This window comes from Cetorhinus maximus, unplaced genomic scaffold (assembly GCF_964194155.1).
Source record: "Cetorhinus maximus unplaced genomic scaffold, sCetMax3.hap1.1 HAP1_SCAFFOLD_830, whole genome shotgun sequence".
Lineage (NCBI taxonomy): Eukaryota > Metazoa > Chordata > Chondrichthyes > Lamniformes > Cetorhinidae > Cetorhinus > Cetorhinus maximus.
In genome coordinates this window covers 101,642-117,546 of record NW_027596772.1, presented here as the reverse complement: position 1 = coordinate 117,546, position 15,905 = coordinate 101,642, and the positions used below count along the sequence as shown (strand labels likewise).

At 49.3% G+C, this 15,905-nt stretch overlaps 1 protein-coding gene across 1 annotated transcript; it reads left to right on the top strand.

The window, feature by feature from the left end:
- The first annotated feature begins 9,459 nt into the window (after positions 1-9,459).
- LOC144674855 (maternal B9.10 protein-like) lies at positions 9,460-14,222 on the top strand. Its single transcript, XM_078536026.1, has 4 exons — positions 9,460-9,641; positions 11,935-12,072; positions 12,729-12,936; positions 14,004-14,222. The coding sequence occupies exons 1-4, from the start codon at positions 9,469-9,471 to the stop codon at positions 14,220-14,222; spliced, it is 738 nt and encodes a 245-aa protein (XP_078392152.1). The 5' UTR covers positions 9,460-9,468.
- Positions 14,223-15,905: the final 1,683 nt, after the last annotated feature.

Genomic DNA, 15,905 nt, shown 5'->3' with positions numbered 1-15,905 from the left:
CCTCCTCCAGCCCCTGCAACCCTCCCTATCTCTGTTGCCTCCTCCAGCACCTACAACCCTCCCAATCTCTGTAACCTCCTCCAGCCCCTACAACCCTCCCTATCTCCGTAACCTCTGACCCCTACAACCCTCCCAACTCTGAAACTTCCTCCAGTCTCTACAACTCTCCCTATCTCTGAAAGCTCCACCAGCCCCTGCAACCCTCCCCATCTCTGTTGCCTCCTCCAGCCCCTACAACCCTCCCTATCTATGTAACCAACTCCAGTCCCTACAACCCTACCTATCTCAATAACCTCCTCCAGTCCATACAACCCTCCTAATCACTGTACACTATTCCAGTGCCTAGAACCCTCGCTATCGCTGTACCAACCTCCGACCCCTAAAACCCTCCCAACTCTGTAACCTCCTCCAGCCCCTACAACCCTCCCTATCTCTGTAACCTCCCCCAGCCACTACAGCCCTCGCTATCTCTTTAACCTCCACCTGTCCCTACAGCCCTCCCTATCTCTGTAACTTCCTCCAGCCCCTACAACCCTCGCTATCTTTGTAACCTCATCCAGTCCCTTCTACCCTCGCTATCTCTGTAACAACCTTCGACCCCTACGACCCAACCAACTCTGTAAGCTCCACCAGCCCCTACAACCCTCCCTATCTCTGTAACATCCTCCGACCCCTACGACCATCCCAACTCTGCAACCTCCTCCAGCACTTACAACCCTCCCTATCGCTGTAACTTCCTCCATTCCCTACAACCCTCGCTATCTCTAAAACATCCTCCAGTCACTACAACTCTCCCTATCTCTGTCACCTCCTCCAGCCCCTACAACCCTCCCTTTCTCTGTACCCACTTCCTATCCCTACAGCCCTCGCTATCTCTATAACATCCTCTAGTCCCTACAATCCTCCCTATCTCGGGAAACTCCTCCAGTCACTACAGCCCTCGCTATCTCAGTACACTCCTCCAGTCCTTACAAAACTCCCGATATCTGTAACCTCCTCCAGCACCTATAACCCTCCGTATCTCTGTAACCTCCTCCAGATCCTACAACCATCCCTATCTCTGTAACATCCTCCGACCCCTACGACCATCCCAACTCTGCAACCTCCTCCAACACTTACAACCCTCCCTATCTCTGTAACTTCCTCCATTCCCTACAACCCTCGCTATCTCTAAAACATCCTCCAGTCACTAAAACTCTCCCTATCTCTGTAAACTCCTCCAGCCCCTACTACCCTCCCTATCTCTATAACCTCCTCCAGTCCCTACATCCCTCCCTATCTCTCTAACCTCCTCCAGCCACTACAACACTCCCTATCTCTGTAACCTCTTTTAGACCCTACAACAATCCCTATCTCTGTAAACTCCTCTAGACCCTACAACCCTCCCGATCTCTGTAACAACCTCTGACCCCTACGACCTTCCCCACTCTGTAACCACCTCCAGTCACTACAACACTCCCTATCTCTGAAACGACCTCCGACCCCTTCAACCCTCCCTATCTCTGTAGCCTCCTCCAGCCCCTTCAACACTCCGTAACTCTGAAAACTCCTCCAGTCGCTACAACCCTCACTATCTCTGTAACCTCCTCAAGCCCCTACAACCCTCTCTATCTGAGTAACCTCCTCCAGTACCGACAACCCTCCCTATCTCTGTAACAACCTCCGACCATTACATCCCTCCGAACTCTGTAACATCCTCCAGTCCCTACAACCCACTCTATCTCTAACAACATCCGACCCCTACAACCCTGCCTATTTCTGAAACCTCCTCCAGACCTTACAACCCTCCCTATCTCTGTAAACACCTCCAGCCCCTACAACCCTCCCTATCTCTGTAACCTCCTCCAGTCTCTACAAGCCTCCCTATCTCTGTAACTTCCTCCAGCCCCTACAACACTCCCTATTTCTGTTACCACCTCCAACCCCTACAACCCTCCCTATCTCTGTAACCTCCTCCGCCCCTACAACACTCTCTATCTCTGTAACCTTCTCCAGCCTCTACAACCCTCCCTATCTCTGTAACTCCGCCGCTCCTACAACCCTCCCTATCTCTGCAACATCCGCCGCCCCTACAACCCTACCTATCTCTGTAACCTCCTCCAGCCCCTACAACCCTACCTATCTCTGTAACCTCCTCCAGCCCCTACAACACTCCGAGATCTCTGCCCTTCTCCAATTCCGGCCTCTTGACCATCCCCCGATTCCCATCGCTCCACCATTGGCGGCCGTGCCGAAAGCTGCCTGGGGCCCTGAGCTCTGGAATTCCCTTCCATAATCCTCTCCGCCCCTTTCTCTCTTTCTCTCATCTTTTATGAAAATGTACGTCTTTGACTGGTGATGCTCAGTCCTTATAGCTCCTTTTGCAGCTCGATGTCAAAATCTGTCTCTTTTAGGCTCCTGTGAAACGCTTTGTGGATGTTTTACTATGTTAGAAATGCTATACAAATGCAGTCATTGTTTCTTAATGTCACTGGACTCTGATTGTAACAGATTCTGGCTAAATATTCATTCACCTGGGACTGTGAACCATGTATGGAAACCAATTCTTTAACCAACTTTTAGAATTCTCTCGGGTCGAATATTTAATCACATCTCAATGTGATTACCAGAGTTTGAATTTTGCCAACATCAGTTATTGGCCAGAACAATGGGAGGAGAAACTGTCAGGAGGTTTTTTACCCCCTTCCCCCACCCTCCACACCCACCAAGTGCCATTCTGCAATTTGTTCCCATGTTTTGCTTTCAGAGAGGCACTGACCCCTTGTTCTGCTATTAACACCTACTGATGTCTGACCTTCATGCCATTATTAACACCTGCTTTCGTCTTTAACACAATCATTAGCACTCCATTTGTCTTGTGTCCAACACATCTTTGTCAAATCTCACCTGATCTCTCACCTATCTCTGTCCTTCTATTTTGTTCCACCCAGACCCCACTCTCTTAAACAGTATTAAAAAAACCCAACACATTTCTAAAACAAAAACAGAAATACCTGGAAAAACTTTCTCCAGGTATTCCTGTTTTTGTTTTGGATTTCCAGCATCCACAGTTCTTTCCTTTGACCATCACATTTCTACATCTCTTCAGCTCTGGAGAAGAGCCATACGGACTTAAAATGTTAACTCTGTCTTTTCTCTGCGCAGGGCACTGACAAACCTCCTGAGTTTTTCTAGCACGTTCTGTTTCTGCCAGGAGACACGTTGGATGTGCCCCCAAATCTGGTGCGAATACTGGGGGTTGGCCAGAATATCGGGAGCGCCCACCCCCCCCCAGTAACATTTAATGATTTGAGGTTGTCTCGGTCGGTCTGTTCCCTTTCTAGTGTTCACTTCTTAAACAGTTAAATCCTCAAGACGGCGGTGATGTCAACTCTGGAGGGTGGATGAGAAGCAACTCAGTTCAACGTACATCCTGGGTACCGTGTAATATAACTCACACGGAAAAGGTAGACAATATACCAGGGAACAGCTCCCTTAAACTCAGAAGTCACAGGACAGTCGGGAGTCCAACATCTACAGACACCTTGTCGGATCAGCTCCAGCCTACAATAAACCAGGCTGTCTGAATCGATAACTGTAATCGTCACTATACGATTGATGCCTGAGTAATAACCTTGCATTTGGACTATACACTCGAGCCTGAATCACGGGGAGTTATTTAACTGCGTGCGCAGGTTTCCCCCAACACCTTCAGAGTGCAAATAAGACTACACAGTGGGAGTTGCCCCCGCAGGTTAGCAAGGCAAGGCAAAAATCAAACCAAAAACTAGGGATTATTTCTGGAGGGATAGAATTGAAAAGTAGGGAAGTGACGGTAAGCCTGCATCAAAACTTGGTTGGACAGCACTGAGATTACCACGAGCAGTTCTGGTCACCATATTACAGAAAGGACATCGAGATACTGGAGAGGGAAGATTTACAATGATGATCCCAGAAATGTGAGGGTAAACTCACATGAGTTTATATGAGGACAGGATGGACGGGCTGGGTCTTTGTTCTCTAGAAAAGAGAAGGCTGAGGGGGGTGACCTCATCGAGGTATTTAAAATTCAGAAAGGTTTCGATGGAGTGGATACAGAGGGAGTGTTTCCTCTGGTGGGAGGGGAGACCAGAACTAGGGGTCATCCATATAAGATCGTCACTAATAAATCCAATGGGGAATTCCGGAGAAACGTCTTTACCCAGAGAGTGGGGGGAATGTGGAACTCGCTCCCTCAGGGAGTGGTCGAAGTGAATAGTGTCGATGTAGTTAAGGGTGAAGCAGGATAAACACATGAGGGAGAAAGGAATAGAAGGATATGGCGATGGGGTGAGATGACGAGGGGGGGCGGGATGAGGCTCGTGTGGAGCAGAAACACCAGCACGGAGCAGATGGGCTGAATGGCCTGTTTCTGTGCCGCATATATGAAATCCTGTGTCATCAAATCCTGTCTATGTCACTGTACAAAGTGCCTTCTCCTATCCAGGAGTAACAGAGCGAGTTTTAATTCTGTTCCCCTTGGGATCAAACCCCAGGTTTTCCACAAAATGAAACCAGTGACCAGGCTGACATCAATAAATTCCTTTAAATGTACAATACAGGCTCTGTCCATGGTGTCAAGATAAGGCAATGGCAGAGAGTGTGGGGATGAGGTGGAATTGAAGAGAGAGGGAGCCTCCTCACTAACACTGTGCCTTTGTGTAAGATACCCTTGGTTGTGTACACATGCATATGTAGGATTAAGATTGACCTAAACTCATGGTAAACAAAGGACTTGCATTTCTCTAGCGCCTTTCCCCCACCTCAGGACATCCCGAAGCATTTCACAGCCAATGAAGGATTTCTTTTGCAGTGAGCTCACTGTTATAAGAAACCCAGAAGCACACAGAAAGATCCCACAAACAGCAATGTGATTATGGCCCCAGACCATCTGCTTTTTTACTGATGTTGTTGGAGGTGTAAATATTGGCCCCCAGGAAACCAGGAGAGCTCCCCCCTGCTCTTCTTCCAAATAGAGGCCATGGGATGTTTTACACTCACCTGAGAGGGCAGACGGGGGTTTAATGTCTCATCTGAAAGATGACTAATCTGACAAGACAGCGTTTCCTTGGTACAGGCCCTCCGACAGTGCAGCACTCCCTCAGTACTGACCCTCCGACAGTGCAGCACTCGCTCAGTACTGACCCTCCGACAGTGCGGCACTCCCTCAGTACTGACCCTCCTACAGTGCGGCACTCCCTCAGTACTGACTCTCCGACAGTGCAGCACTCCCTCAGTACTGACGGGGTGCTGCAGTACGGAGGGTCAGTACTGAGGGGGTGCTGCACTGTCGGAGGGTCAGTACTGGGGGGGTGCTGCACTGTCGGAGGGTCAGTACTGAGTGGGTGCCGCACTGTCGGAGGGTCAGTACTGAGGGAGTGCCGCACTGTCGGAGGGTCAGTACTGAGGGAGTGCCGCACTGTCGGAGGGTCAGTACTGAGGGTGTGCCGCACTGTCGGAGGGTCAGTACTGAGGGAGTGCTGCACTGTCGGAGGGTCAGTACTGAGGGGGTGCTGCACTGCCTGAGGTGCCGTCTTTCAGATGAGACATTAAAGCTGGGCCCCGTCTGCCGTCTCAGGTGGGTGTAAAAGATCCCATGGGCATTATGTTTAAGAAGAGTGGGTGGGGGGGGGGTTCTCCCCATGTCCTGGAACCAAAACCACTAAAAAGAAACTGATGACCTGGGTTATCCTCAGATTGATGAAGGATCTTGCTGTGTGCAAATTGGCTACCGGCTTCCCTGCATTACAACAGTGAGCAGAGTTCAGAAATTAAAGCACTTCATTGTTTGGGGCCATAAAGCGGGATGGGACGCCCTGAGGCGGTGAGCGGCGCTAGATAAATGCATGTCCCCCTTTCACTTATTCTTGCTGCTTAACAGTGGCGAATGCGCCTTTAAGAAGTGGGCGGGGCGCGGCTGACGTCAACCCCTGCCTTGAATGGTCATTGATGTGTGTCGGCAGGGACGTCCTCTCGATGGCTGGGGACACAGTTTGAATCATCTTCTTGATGTAAATTTCTGGGAATGACTGAGGGCAGTTTGATAAAATCTCTCACACATTTTGCAGCCACAAGTCTGGACGTGAATCGAGGAGGCGAAAGCATCTCTGGTGAGTAGAGATTTAAATATATATAATATATATATGTAGACATATATTAGTGAACAAAACAACAGGAAACAAGTTTAGAAAAGTTTTTCAGAAGTTGGCCTTAAACTTTTTCCTGCAAGAGAAGTGTTGGTTTGCAATTGGCTATCAAATGGTAAGTAACCTGGTTACTTACATCTGTAAGTCTCTTTTTTTTTAAACCATGTTGCAGGAGAAAATATCTTTTTTCAGAGTTAGTTGGTGAGCTTTTTAAAGTTGTGCCTGTTGATGCAAGGTGCCACAATCACTTTTTCTTCCGAACTGAACTTTGACCGGCACACGAAACAAAAACAGAAAATAGCTGGGAAAACCCATCAAGTCTGAGCACATCTCTGGCGAGAGAGAGAGAGAGAGATCAAGAGTTAACGTTTCGAGCCAGCGGGTCAGTTTAATGTGCTGTGTCCCAACGCTGAATACAAACTCTCTGTCTCTGCCGCCACGGGTTGATTTTAGGGACCATCGAACAATCGGCACTGTCTCCAGGAGAGGAGGTTGGGGGACATAAGCAGAATTGATGGCCGCGTTAGAGGAATGATATACTTTCTCAGTGGGGGAGTGGGTTTCGTTAAGGCACAGTTCATGGTTCAGCACCTCCCCACTTTTTTTTTTAGAAAAGGTGATGTTTTTGAGATGGTCCCTTAGGTGAACACGTGGATTTGGTTTCCAGTTTTGAAGTTTATAACTGTGCTGCTTGTAGTTTGTAAGAGTGATTGATTGATTCATTCGGGATCACTCAGGGTGGATGGGTTGCTGCCAGCTCTGGTGGGTGGGGGTCGGGGGATGGGGGCGCGGGTCTGAAGAGTTCGAAATGAAAGTTAGATATTGGTGTGTGTTTGGGGAATCCCAATTTTTGAGTCCAGGAGAGTGTGTGTGTGAGAGAGAGAGAGCGTGTGTGTGTGTGAGAGAGAGAATGTGTGTGAGAGAGAGAGAGAGCGTGTGTGTGAGAGAGATGTGTGTGAGAGAGTGTGTGAGAGAGTGTGTGTGAGAGAGAGAGAGCGTGTGTGTGTGAGAGAGAGAGTGTGTGTGAGAGAGAGATGTGTGTGAGAGAGAGAGTGTGTATGTGTGTGAGAGAGTATGTGTGTGTGTGAGAGAGAGATGTGTGTGTGTGAGAGAGAGAGCGTGTATGTGTGTGAGAGAGATGTGTGTGAGAGAGGAAGCGTGTGTGTGTGAGAGTATGTGTGTGAGAGAGAGCGTGTGTGTGTGAGAGAGAGATGTGTGTGAGAGAGGGAGCGTGTGTGTGTGAGAGTGTATGTGTGTGAGAGAGAGCGTGTGTGTGTGAGAGAGAGAGTGTGTGTGAGGGAGAGAGAGTGTGTACGTGTGAGAGAGAGTATGTGTGTGTGAGAGAGAGCGTGTGTACGTGTGAGAGAGTGTGTATGTGTGTGAGAGAGAGTGTGTGTGTGAGAGAGAGTATGTGTGTGTGAGAGAGAGAGTGTGTTTATTAAATTTCTTCTATTTGATGCTGTAGTTTTTGGAGTTATTTTCTCCCAGGGAGGAACAGGAGAGATTTGGTTTTCTGTTACTCGGCCCCTCAGGAAGTGTTAGCTCCGCACTGCAATTGGAAAAACAAAAATGCCCCCGTGTGACCTGAAGACTGAGGGTAGTTGCGGTTTCTGTGGGGCCTGTAATGGACACTGGGGGAGGATGTTTGATATGGACACCTTCCTGGACAGTGGCACCAGAGTTACTCAGGGAAAGTAGCGCTTTTCCCCACCTCAGGACGTCCCAAAGCCTTTCACAGCCAACGAAGGACCTTTTTATTGTGTGTGAGCTCACTGTTGTAATGTAGGAAACGCAGACAATTTACACACAGCAAGATCCCACAAACAGCAATGTGATAATGACTCAGATCATCTGGTTTTTTTTCTTAGTGATGTTGTTTAAGGGATAAATATTGGCCCCAGGACCACGGGGAGAACTCCCCCCACCCCCACCCCCACCCCACCCCCTGCTCTTCTTCCAAATAGTGGCCGTGGGATCTCCCCGCGACGCCTCCCTTGGCCGAATGTCAGTCTGGATTGTGAGCTCCTGGTCTTTGTACTGGGAGGCTGGTGCCCACAACCCTGTGAGCCAGAAGTAAGTGTGCGACGGACTGAGACACTGACTCACTTTGCTGGGCCGACAGGGCTTCCATGGAGCTTGTGTCTCTGAATCGACCGCAGTTAGAAACAAAACAACATGTTTACAAAAATCAGCTGTTTCACCTGAGGACAGTTTTAACAATCTGAAGGATGGCAAACTTCAGTGCAATTTGGATGTGAGATTGACTCTCACTTTTACTGTTTTACGCTCGGACATTGAATGCAAAGTGTTCTGTCCGAGAGAGGGATGTCCTTCTCCTGCTGTGTGACTATGAACAACATCTGGAGTAAGGACTGGCTCCTTGTCCCTGTCTCCACGTCCTCCCATTTACCTTTATAACGTTTTCCGTTTTAATGTTGTGGGGCTAATATTCACCCCCCACCGCCCCCACCCCAATGAATATCGCTGTCAAATAAAAATCGGATCTGGGTCACTATCGCATTGTCCTTTGTGGAATCTTGCTGTGCGCAAATTGACTTTTGCTTTTCCCCCCATTACGATGGTGACCCCCACTTCATAAATGGAAGGGAGTCATTTGTCTGTGAGGCTCTTTGGGATATCTTGCAGCGGTTAAAGGCGTTACAGAAATGTGAGTTCTTCACCGGATATACAGCAGGCCATTCGGCCCATCTGCTCCGTGCCGGTGTTTCTGCTCCACACGAACCTCCTCCCACCCACCCCCCTCTCTCCATCTCACCCCATCACCCTATCCTTCCATTCCTTTCTCCCTCATGTGTTTATCCAGCTTCCCCCTAAAACACATCGATACTATTCACCTCCACCACTCCCTGTGGGAGCGAGTTCCACATTCTCCCCACTCTCTGGGTAAAGAGGTTTCTCCTGAATTCCCCATTGGGTTTATTAGTGATGATCTTATATCGATGGTCCCTAGTTCTGGTCTCCCCCACACACAAGAGGAAACAGTCTGTCTGTATCTAGGTGCGTGTTCCAGAAGGGTCTTGTCAGCAATGCCTACCACAGTCAAATAGCTCGCCAGCCAGCACTATTGTGGGGGGGGGCAGGTAAAAGAGTTGCTGGTGGTGGGGGTGGGATGTTGTTGACACAAAGGGGTCATTCCAGCAGCCAGACCATGATCTCTATATTCCATCACCCTTCTCCCCACCCCCCACCCTCACCCAACCCCAACATCCCCGACTGTAACACACTCTGAACAGGTTAATCTCTAAACACCCCCACCTTCCCCCCGCAGATACACCAGGAGACGATGAAGGAGGAGATCGGAGCCGGAGTGTCCTTCCTGGTCAGCTTGGTCAGGAATCGCAGCAGGCTACATCAGGAAAAGATCGAGGAGTTTGGGGAGAAGCTCACTGCGATACTGTACCGAAAATACCAGAATCACTGGTACCCAGCCAATCCCAGCAAAGGACAAGCATACAGGTAAGCAAACAGCAGAGCCGCCCAGTACAATGGCTAGAATATTACAGCACAGAAACGGGCCATTCAGCCCATCTGCTCCGTGCCAGTGTTTCTGCTCCACACGAGCCTCCTCCCACCCCCTGTTCATCTCACCCCATCACCATATCCTTCTATTCCTTGCCCCCCGCCCCCCCATGTTTTTATCGAGCTTCCCCCTGAAAGAGCATAAAATATTGGACAGCACACCAGGGAGGACCCTCCTCACTATTTCTTGCATTGCGCTGAGGGACATTGTCCATCCACTTGCGAGAGCAGATGGAACAAGTCCTGGGTTTGAGTCTCCACCCCAGAGACTTCAGCCCCATAATCCAGGCCGACACTCCACAGTGCCAGTGCCGAGGGGGCGCCGCGCTGTCAGAGGGTCGGTGCCAAAGGAGATGCTGGCCTTCAGGTGAAACTTTAAACCAAAGTTCCCGTCTGCCTCCTTGGTGGGTTTAAACGATCCCACGGCCACTATTTGGAAGAGGAGCAGGGGGAAGGTCCTGGGGCCAATATTTACCCCTCAACCAACATCACTAAAAAAACAGATGATCTGGGTCATTATCACCTTAATGTTTGTGGGAGCTTGCTGTGCACAAATTGGCCGCCACGTCTCCGACATTACACAGTGAACATACTTTTGAATAAGTATTTCATTGGCTGTGAAAGGTTTTGGGACATCCTGGGGTGGTGAAGGCACCAGAGAAATGCAAGTCTTTGTTTTGAAAAAAAACAAAAAACTGCAGATGCTGGAAATCCAAAACAAAAACAAAAATACCTGGAAAAACTCAGCAGGTCTGGCAGCATCTGCGGAGAGGAAAACAGTTAACGTTACGAGTCCGTATGATTCTGCAACAGAACTAAGGAAAAATAGAAAAGAGGTGAAATATAAGGAGGTTTAAGAGGGGGTGGGACAGGTACAGCTGGATAGAGGGCCAGTGATAAGGTGGAGATAGCCAAAAGATGTCATAGACTAAAGGGCAAAGAGGTGGTGACGGTGGTGATATTATCTAAGGGATGTGCTAATGGGGACATTAAGGGTAGAAAGCAGGACGAGCAAGGTACCAGGTAGCCCTAGTGGGGGTGGGGTGGGGGGGGAAGGGATCGAAATAGGCTAGAAGGTAAGAGATAAAACAATTGATGGAAATACATTTAAAAATAATGGAAATAGGTGGGAAAAGAAAAATCTATATAAATTATTGGAGAAAAGGGGGATCGGAAAGGCGGTGGGGATGGGGGAGAGAGTTCATTGATTGTCTTTGTTTTGAAAGTTGCTCGAAGTTGTCCCTGCAATACCGCCCTTTCCCCACCTGGGGGCGGCGCTGCTCAGTTTTAAATTTGGATGAGCAGCTGAACCGCTTAAAGCCCCTTTAAAGCTGAGACAATGAAATTTTAGGGGCATCTTAAAGGAAGGGAGATGGAGGTGGAGAGGTCTCGGGAGGGAATTCCAGAGTTTAGGGCCCCAGGCAGCTGAAGACACGGCCACCAATGGTGGAGCGATGGAAATCAGGGGATGCTCAAGGGGCTGCAATTGGAGGAAGGCAGAGATTTTGGAGGGTTGTCGGTCTGGAGGAGGTTCCAGAGATAGGGAGGGTTATAGAAACTTGGAGGAAGTTACAGAGATAGATAAGGTTCTAGGGGCTGGAGGAGGTTACAGAGATGGGGAGGGTTGTCGGGGCTGGAGGAGGTTACAGAGATTGGGAGGGTTTTAGGGGCTGGAGGTGGTTACAGAGGTAGGGAGGGTTGTAGAGGCTGGAGGAGGTTACAGAGATAGGGAGGGTTATAGAAGCTGGCGGAGGTTACAGAGATAAGGAGGGTTTTAGGGGCTGGAGGATGTTACAGAGATAGGGAGGGTTGTAGGGGCTGGAGGAGGTTACAGAGATAGGGAGGGTTGTAGGGGCTGGAGGAGGTTACAGAGATAGGGAGGGTTGTAGGGACTGGAGGAGGTTACAGAGATGGGGAGGGTTGTAGGGACTGGAGGAGGTTACAGAGATAGGGAGGGTTGTAGGGACTGGAGGAGGTTACAGAGATGGGGAGGGTTGTAGGGACTGGAGGAGGTTACAGAGATAGGGAGTGTTGTGGGACAGTTTTGAAAACAAGGATGAAAGTTTTAAAATGGAGGCGTTGTTGTACTGGGAGCTAATGTATGTCAGTGAGTGACGGGGTGAAGGCTGAACAGGACTTGGTACAACTTGGGAAAAGGGCCAGTAGGGTTCTGGATGGTCTAATGTCTGTCCTCTTGGATCCTTCAGTATATTTTTTCTCTCCCTGGTAGATGCATTCGGATAAACAGGAAACATAAAGCAGACCCATCCTTGTTGCTCGCTTGTCAAGACTGTGATCTGGAATATAACCAGTTGAGACTGCCCAAAGAGATTACGTTGTGGATTGATCCCCAGGAGGTGTGCTGCAGGTAAGTCTTCACCTGGACGGTTTAGCAACACAGTCACCGCAGAGACAAACACAAGGAGCTCATCTGGAGAATTGTGTCCGATTCCGACTGCCTCACACTTTAGGAGGGAAGGCGAGGCCTTGGGGAGGGTGAGGGGGAGATTGACTCGAATGGCGCCAGGGAAGAGGGACTTCAGTTCATGTGGAGAGACTGGGGAAGCTGGGATTGTTCTCCTTAGAGCAGAGAAGGTTAAGGGGGAGATTGAATCGAGGCATTCAAAATCATGAGGGGGTTTGGATAGAGTCAATAAGGAGAAAGTGTTTCCAGTGGCAGGAGGGTCGGTAACCAGAGGGACACAGATTGAAGGGAATCGGAACCAGAGGGGGAGATGAGAATTTTTTTTACACAGCGAGTTGTTGTGATCTGGAAGGCGCTGCCTGAAAGGGGGGTGGATGCAGATTCAACAGGAACTTCCAAAGGGGGAATTGTGTCTGTCTGTCTCTCTCTCTCACTGCTGTGCTCTCTGTCTCTCCTTCACTGTACGGTAAACCTTCCCTCGGCTGTGTTCTGCCAGTTTGTGTGGGTGTTTGTTGTTTATACCAGGTTGTTAGTGGCTGTGTCTCGCGTGTTGCTGCCTGACCCGATTCCCACTAAATCTTCATTTGAAATTCCTGCAGGTGTAGTGATGGGAGTCTGCCTTTCACTGTCGCTCAGTTTGGACAAGACTCCAGGAGGGCGGCGTCGTTAGACTCTGAGCAAGGCAGCGCGTCCTCGGAGTGCAGCACACCTGACTGCCACTCGGAGACTTCGTCAGATGAAGGGGAACATGCCAAAGGTCAAACAGTGAAGGAAACTGCAGCAAAAACAGCTGAAGCTACTGGCAAGGTAAAGAGAACATTGAGCACCCAGTGCTGGGAGGGGTCGGAGTGAATGATTTCAATAGTCTCCGGGCCGATCTCCCACCTTCTACCCCTGGAAACTCATCAAAAACTCAACTGCCCCCAGACCCTAACTCACATTGAGTCCCGTTCACCCATCACTATCCTGTCGCTCACTGACCTACACTGGCTCCTGGTCCAGCAACACCTCCGTTTTTAAAATAAAATCTCATCCTTATTTCAAATCCTTCCTCACCCCTCCCTATTTCTATAAACCCCTGGAACCCTCCCTATCTCCGTAATCTCCACCAGCCCCTACAACCCTATCTCTGTAACCTCCTCCAGCCCCTAAAACCCTATCTCTGTAACCTCCTCCAGCCCCTACAACCCTCCCTATCACCATAACCTCCTCCAGCCCCAACCCTCTCTATCTCCTTAATCTCCTCCAGCCCCTATAACCCTATCTCTGTAACCTCCTCCAGCCCCTACAACCCTATCTCTGTAACCTCCTCCAGCCCCAACCCTCCCTATCTCTGTAATCTCCTCCAGCCCCTACAGCCCTCCCTATCTCCGTAACCTCCTCCAGCCCCTACAACTCTCCCTATCACCAAAACCTCTTCCAGCCCCAACCTTCCCTATCTCCGTAATCTCTTCCAGCCTCTACAGCCCTCCGAGATCTCTGCGCTCCTCCAATTCTGGCCTCTTGACCATCCCCCGCTTCCCATCGCTCTGCCATTGGCGGCCATGTCTTCAGCTGCCTGGGGGCCCTAAGCTCTGGAATTCCCTCCCTAAACTCACTCACTCCCTCCCGAACACAGTCTGTCTCTCTTTCTATCTGTGGGAACTGGCTGTGCAATAGTTGGCTGCCCACATTTCCTCTATTTACAACAGTGACCACACTTCACATAAATTACTTCATTGGCTGTGAAACACTTTGGGACGTCCTGTGGTGGGGAAAGGCGCTAGAGAAATGCAAGTCCTTGCACGTGGCCTGTGGAGACGGGGCTGGGGATTAAATGGAGCTTGTGTGTGTGATTTGTCATGTTTAATTGCTTCAATAATTTTTTCCCTTAGGTTTCTGGAAGATTCTCCCAGTGCACTGCTGCGTGGCCTCTGTACCCTCACAAGCCGGTGCAGTATGCCACATTCTACCAACCCGTCCCCCTCATCAGCTACTACTTGATACCCGGACTGGACAAGCCCTGCAACCTCCCCCAGGCTTCCTCCTGCCTCAGGTGCAGGCCCACTGCTCGAAGATCGGCAAAAAGCACAAGTGGTGAAGGTCCTGGCTAGCAGAGGGATCGGATACCTCGCTCAAACTGAGCTGTGCCAACCCTGTGCTTAACTGCTCCATTCTAACACCCATGGGCATGTTTGCAAGTGGCTGAGCTGTGTGTGTGTGAGCGCGGTGTGCGTGTGAGCGCGGAGTGTGTGTGTCTGTGAGCGTGGTGTGTTTGTGAGCGCGGTGTGTGTGTGTGTGTGTGTGTGACTGTGAGCGAGGTGTGTGTGTGAGCGCGGTGTGTGTGTGAGCGAGGTGTGTGAGTGTGAATGAGTCAGAGAGAAGTGTTGCTGTATATAACATTCACTACTCACGTGTGTGTGTAAGACCCACACTGCCTATGTGTGTTTGTCGGGTTTACACTGCTGCTCCTGTGGGTCTGTGTATACTTTATATATAATTGAAGCCGTCTCTGTATTATAAATCTGTACTAAAAACTCAGGTATCTTTGAAAATATGAGGTGTGTCCACATTGCCTGACAGGTGATTGTTATTTATCATGTTTACAGGGGGAGTGTGTGAAATACCCCAGAGTCTCTGTTAATATGTATTTGTTAAATTATCATCTATCTGGCTTGTGGAATATTTAATGTTTTTGCACTTTTATTTTATTTCCTGCTGCTGATCACTCTCCATTCGCTCCTGTTGAAATCTCAGAGCCTCTCTTGGGTAAGAAACTTAGCTGTGGTGCTTATCATAGCCAAATAACCCATCAACATCCACTGAGTGAGGCTCCAGAAGGTGCCTGGCGAATGGATTGCTGAAGACATTAGGACAAACTCTAGCACTCAAAAGAGTGTGTTTTCTGTGCAATATACATTGAGCAATTTAAATTTTTTAAATCCAAAAATTGTTTAAAAGGGATTTGGGGAATTGTTTCCTGAGGATGAGGTGTTGAGGAACAACTCTGGATCCCTGGGATTTTTTAGCTGTTCTTCCTTAATGTGGGAATAGTTATTCCCATGTTCCTGTATCTTTCTCCCAGGTTAGGGTAAGGGTCCCTATCTCTGAATGGCCTCCTGAATCAGCTTGCTGTGTTAATTCACACCAAAGGCCGCAGTGTGTTAACACAGTGAACCCCTGGTCAGCTCTCCTGCTGCCATTGCCCATTCCCACCCTCAAACAGTGACTTGTGTTTCCACCCCAGTAACCCAGGGACACAAGCTCCTCAGTGGGGCGAGTGGAAGCCCCTTACCCAGACCCTCACCCAGTTCATGTCTCTCCAAGCCTTTACAGATATTGGAGAAAAATCACAGCGGACCAACACAGTGTTACTGCTCCCCAACTGGTGAATGGGAGAAACTTTAATAAAACTCAGTATTTATTGACCGTCAGTTAAGCGCGAGTTAAATGGCTTATTCTGAATGTCTCATTAAATTTCTTTTTTCTTTTGTGTAAAATAAATTAAACCACTTTGTTCAAACAACATTCCCAGGGTGGTGTGAGTTTCTGTAAAGATTGGAATACTGATTTCCTCCTTTTGGACATCTTCATGTGTTCATCGGCTGAGGCACTTTGGGACTTTCATGGAACAATACTGGTCACTCGTTAGGGTGGGGGAGGGGAGTGGGATTTTTTAATTCATTCATGTGGGCGTCATTGGCCGGGCCAGCATTTATTGCCCATCCCTAATTGCCCCTTTAGAAGGTGATGATGAGCTGCCTCCTTGAACTGCTGCAGTCCATGTGGTGTAGGAA

Coding starts and splice junctions, on each gene's coding strand:
- LOC144674855 (XM_078536026.1), top strand. CDS start 9,469: ATGAAGGAGGAGATCGGAGCCGGAGTGTCCTTCCTGGTCAGCTTGGTC. Junction 12,073..12,728: donor CCCCAGGAGGTGTGCTGCAG/GTAAGTCTTCAC, acceptor AAATTCCTGCAG/GTGTAGTGATGGGAGTCTGC. Junction 12,937..14,003: donor CAGCTGAAGCTACTGGCAAG/GTAAAGAGAACA, acceptor TTTTTCCCTTAG/GTTTCTGGAAGATTCTCCCA.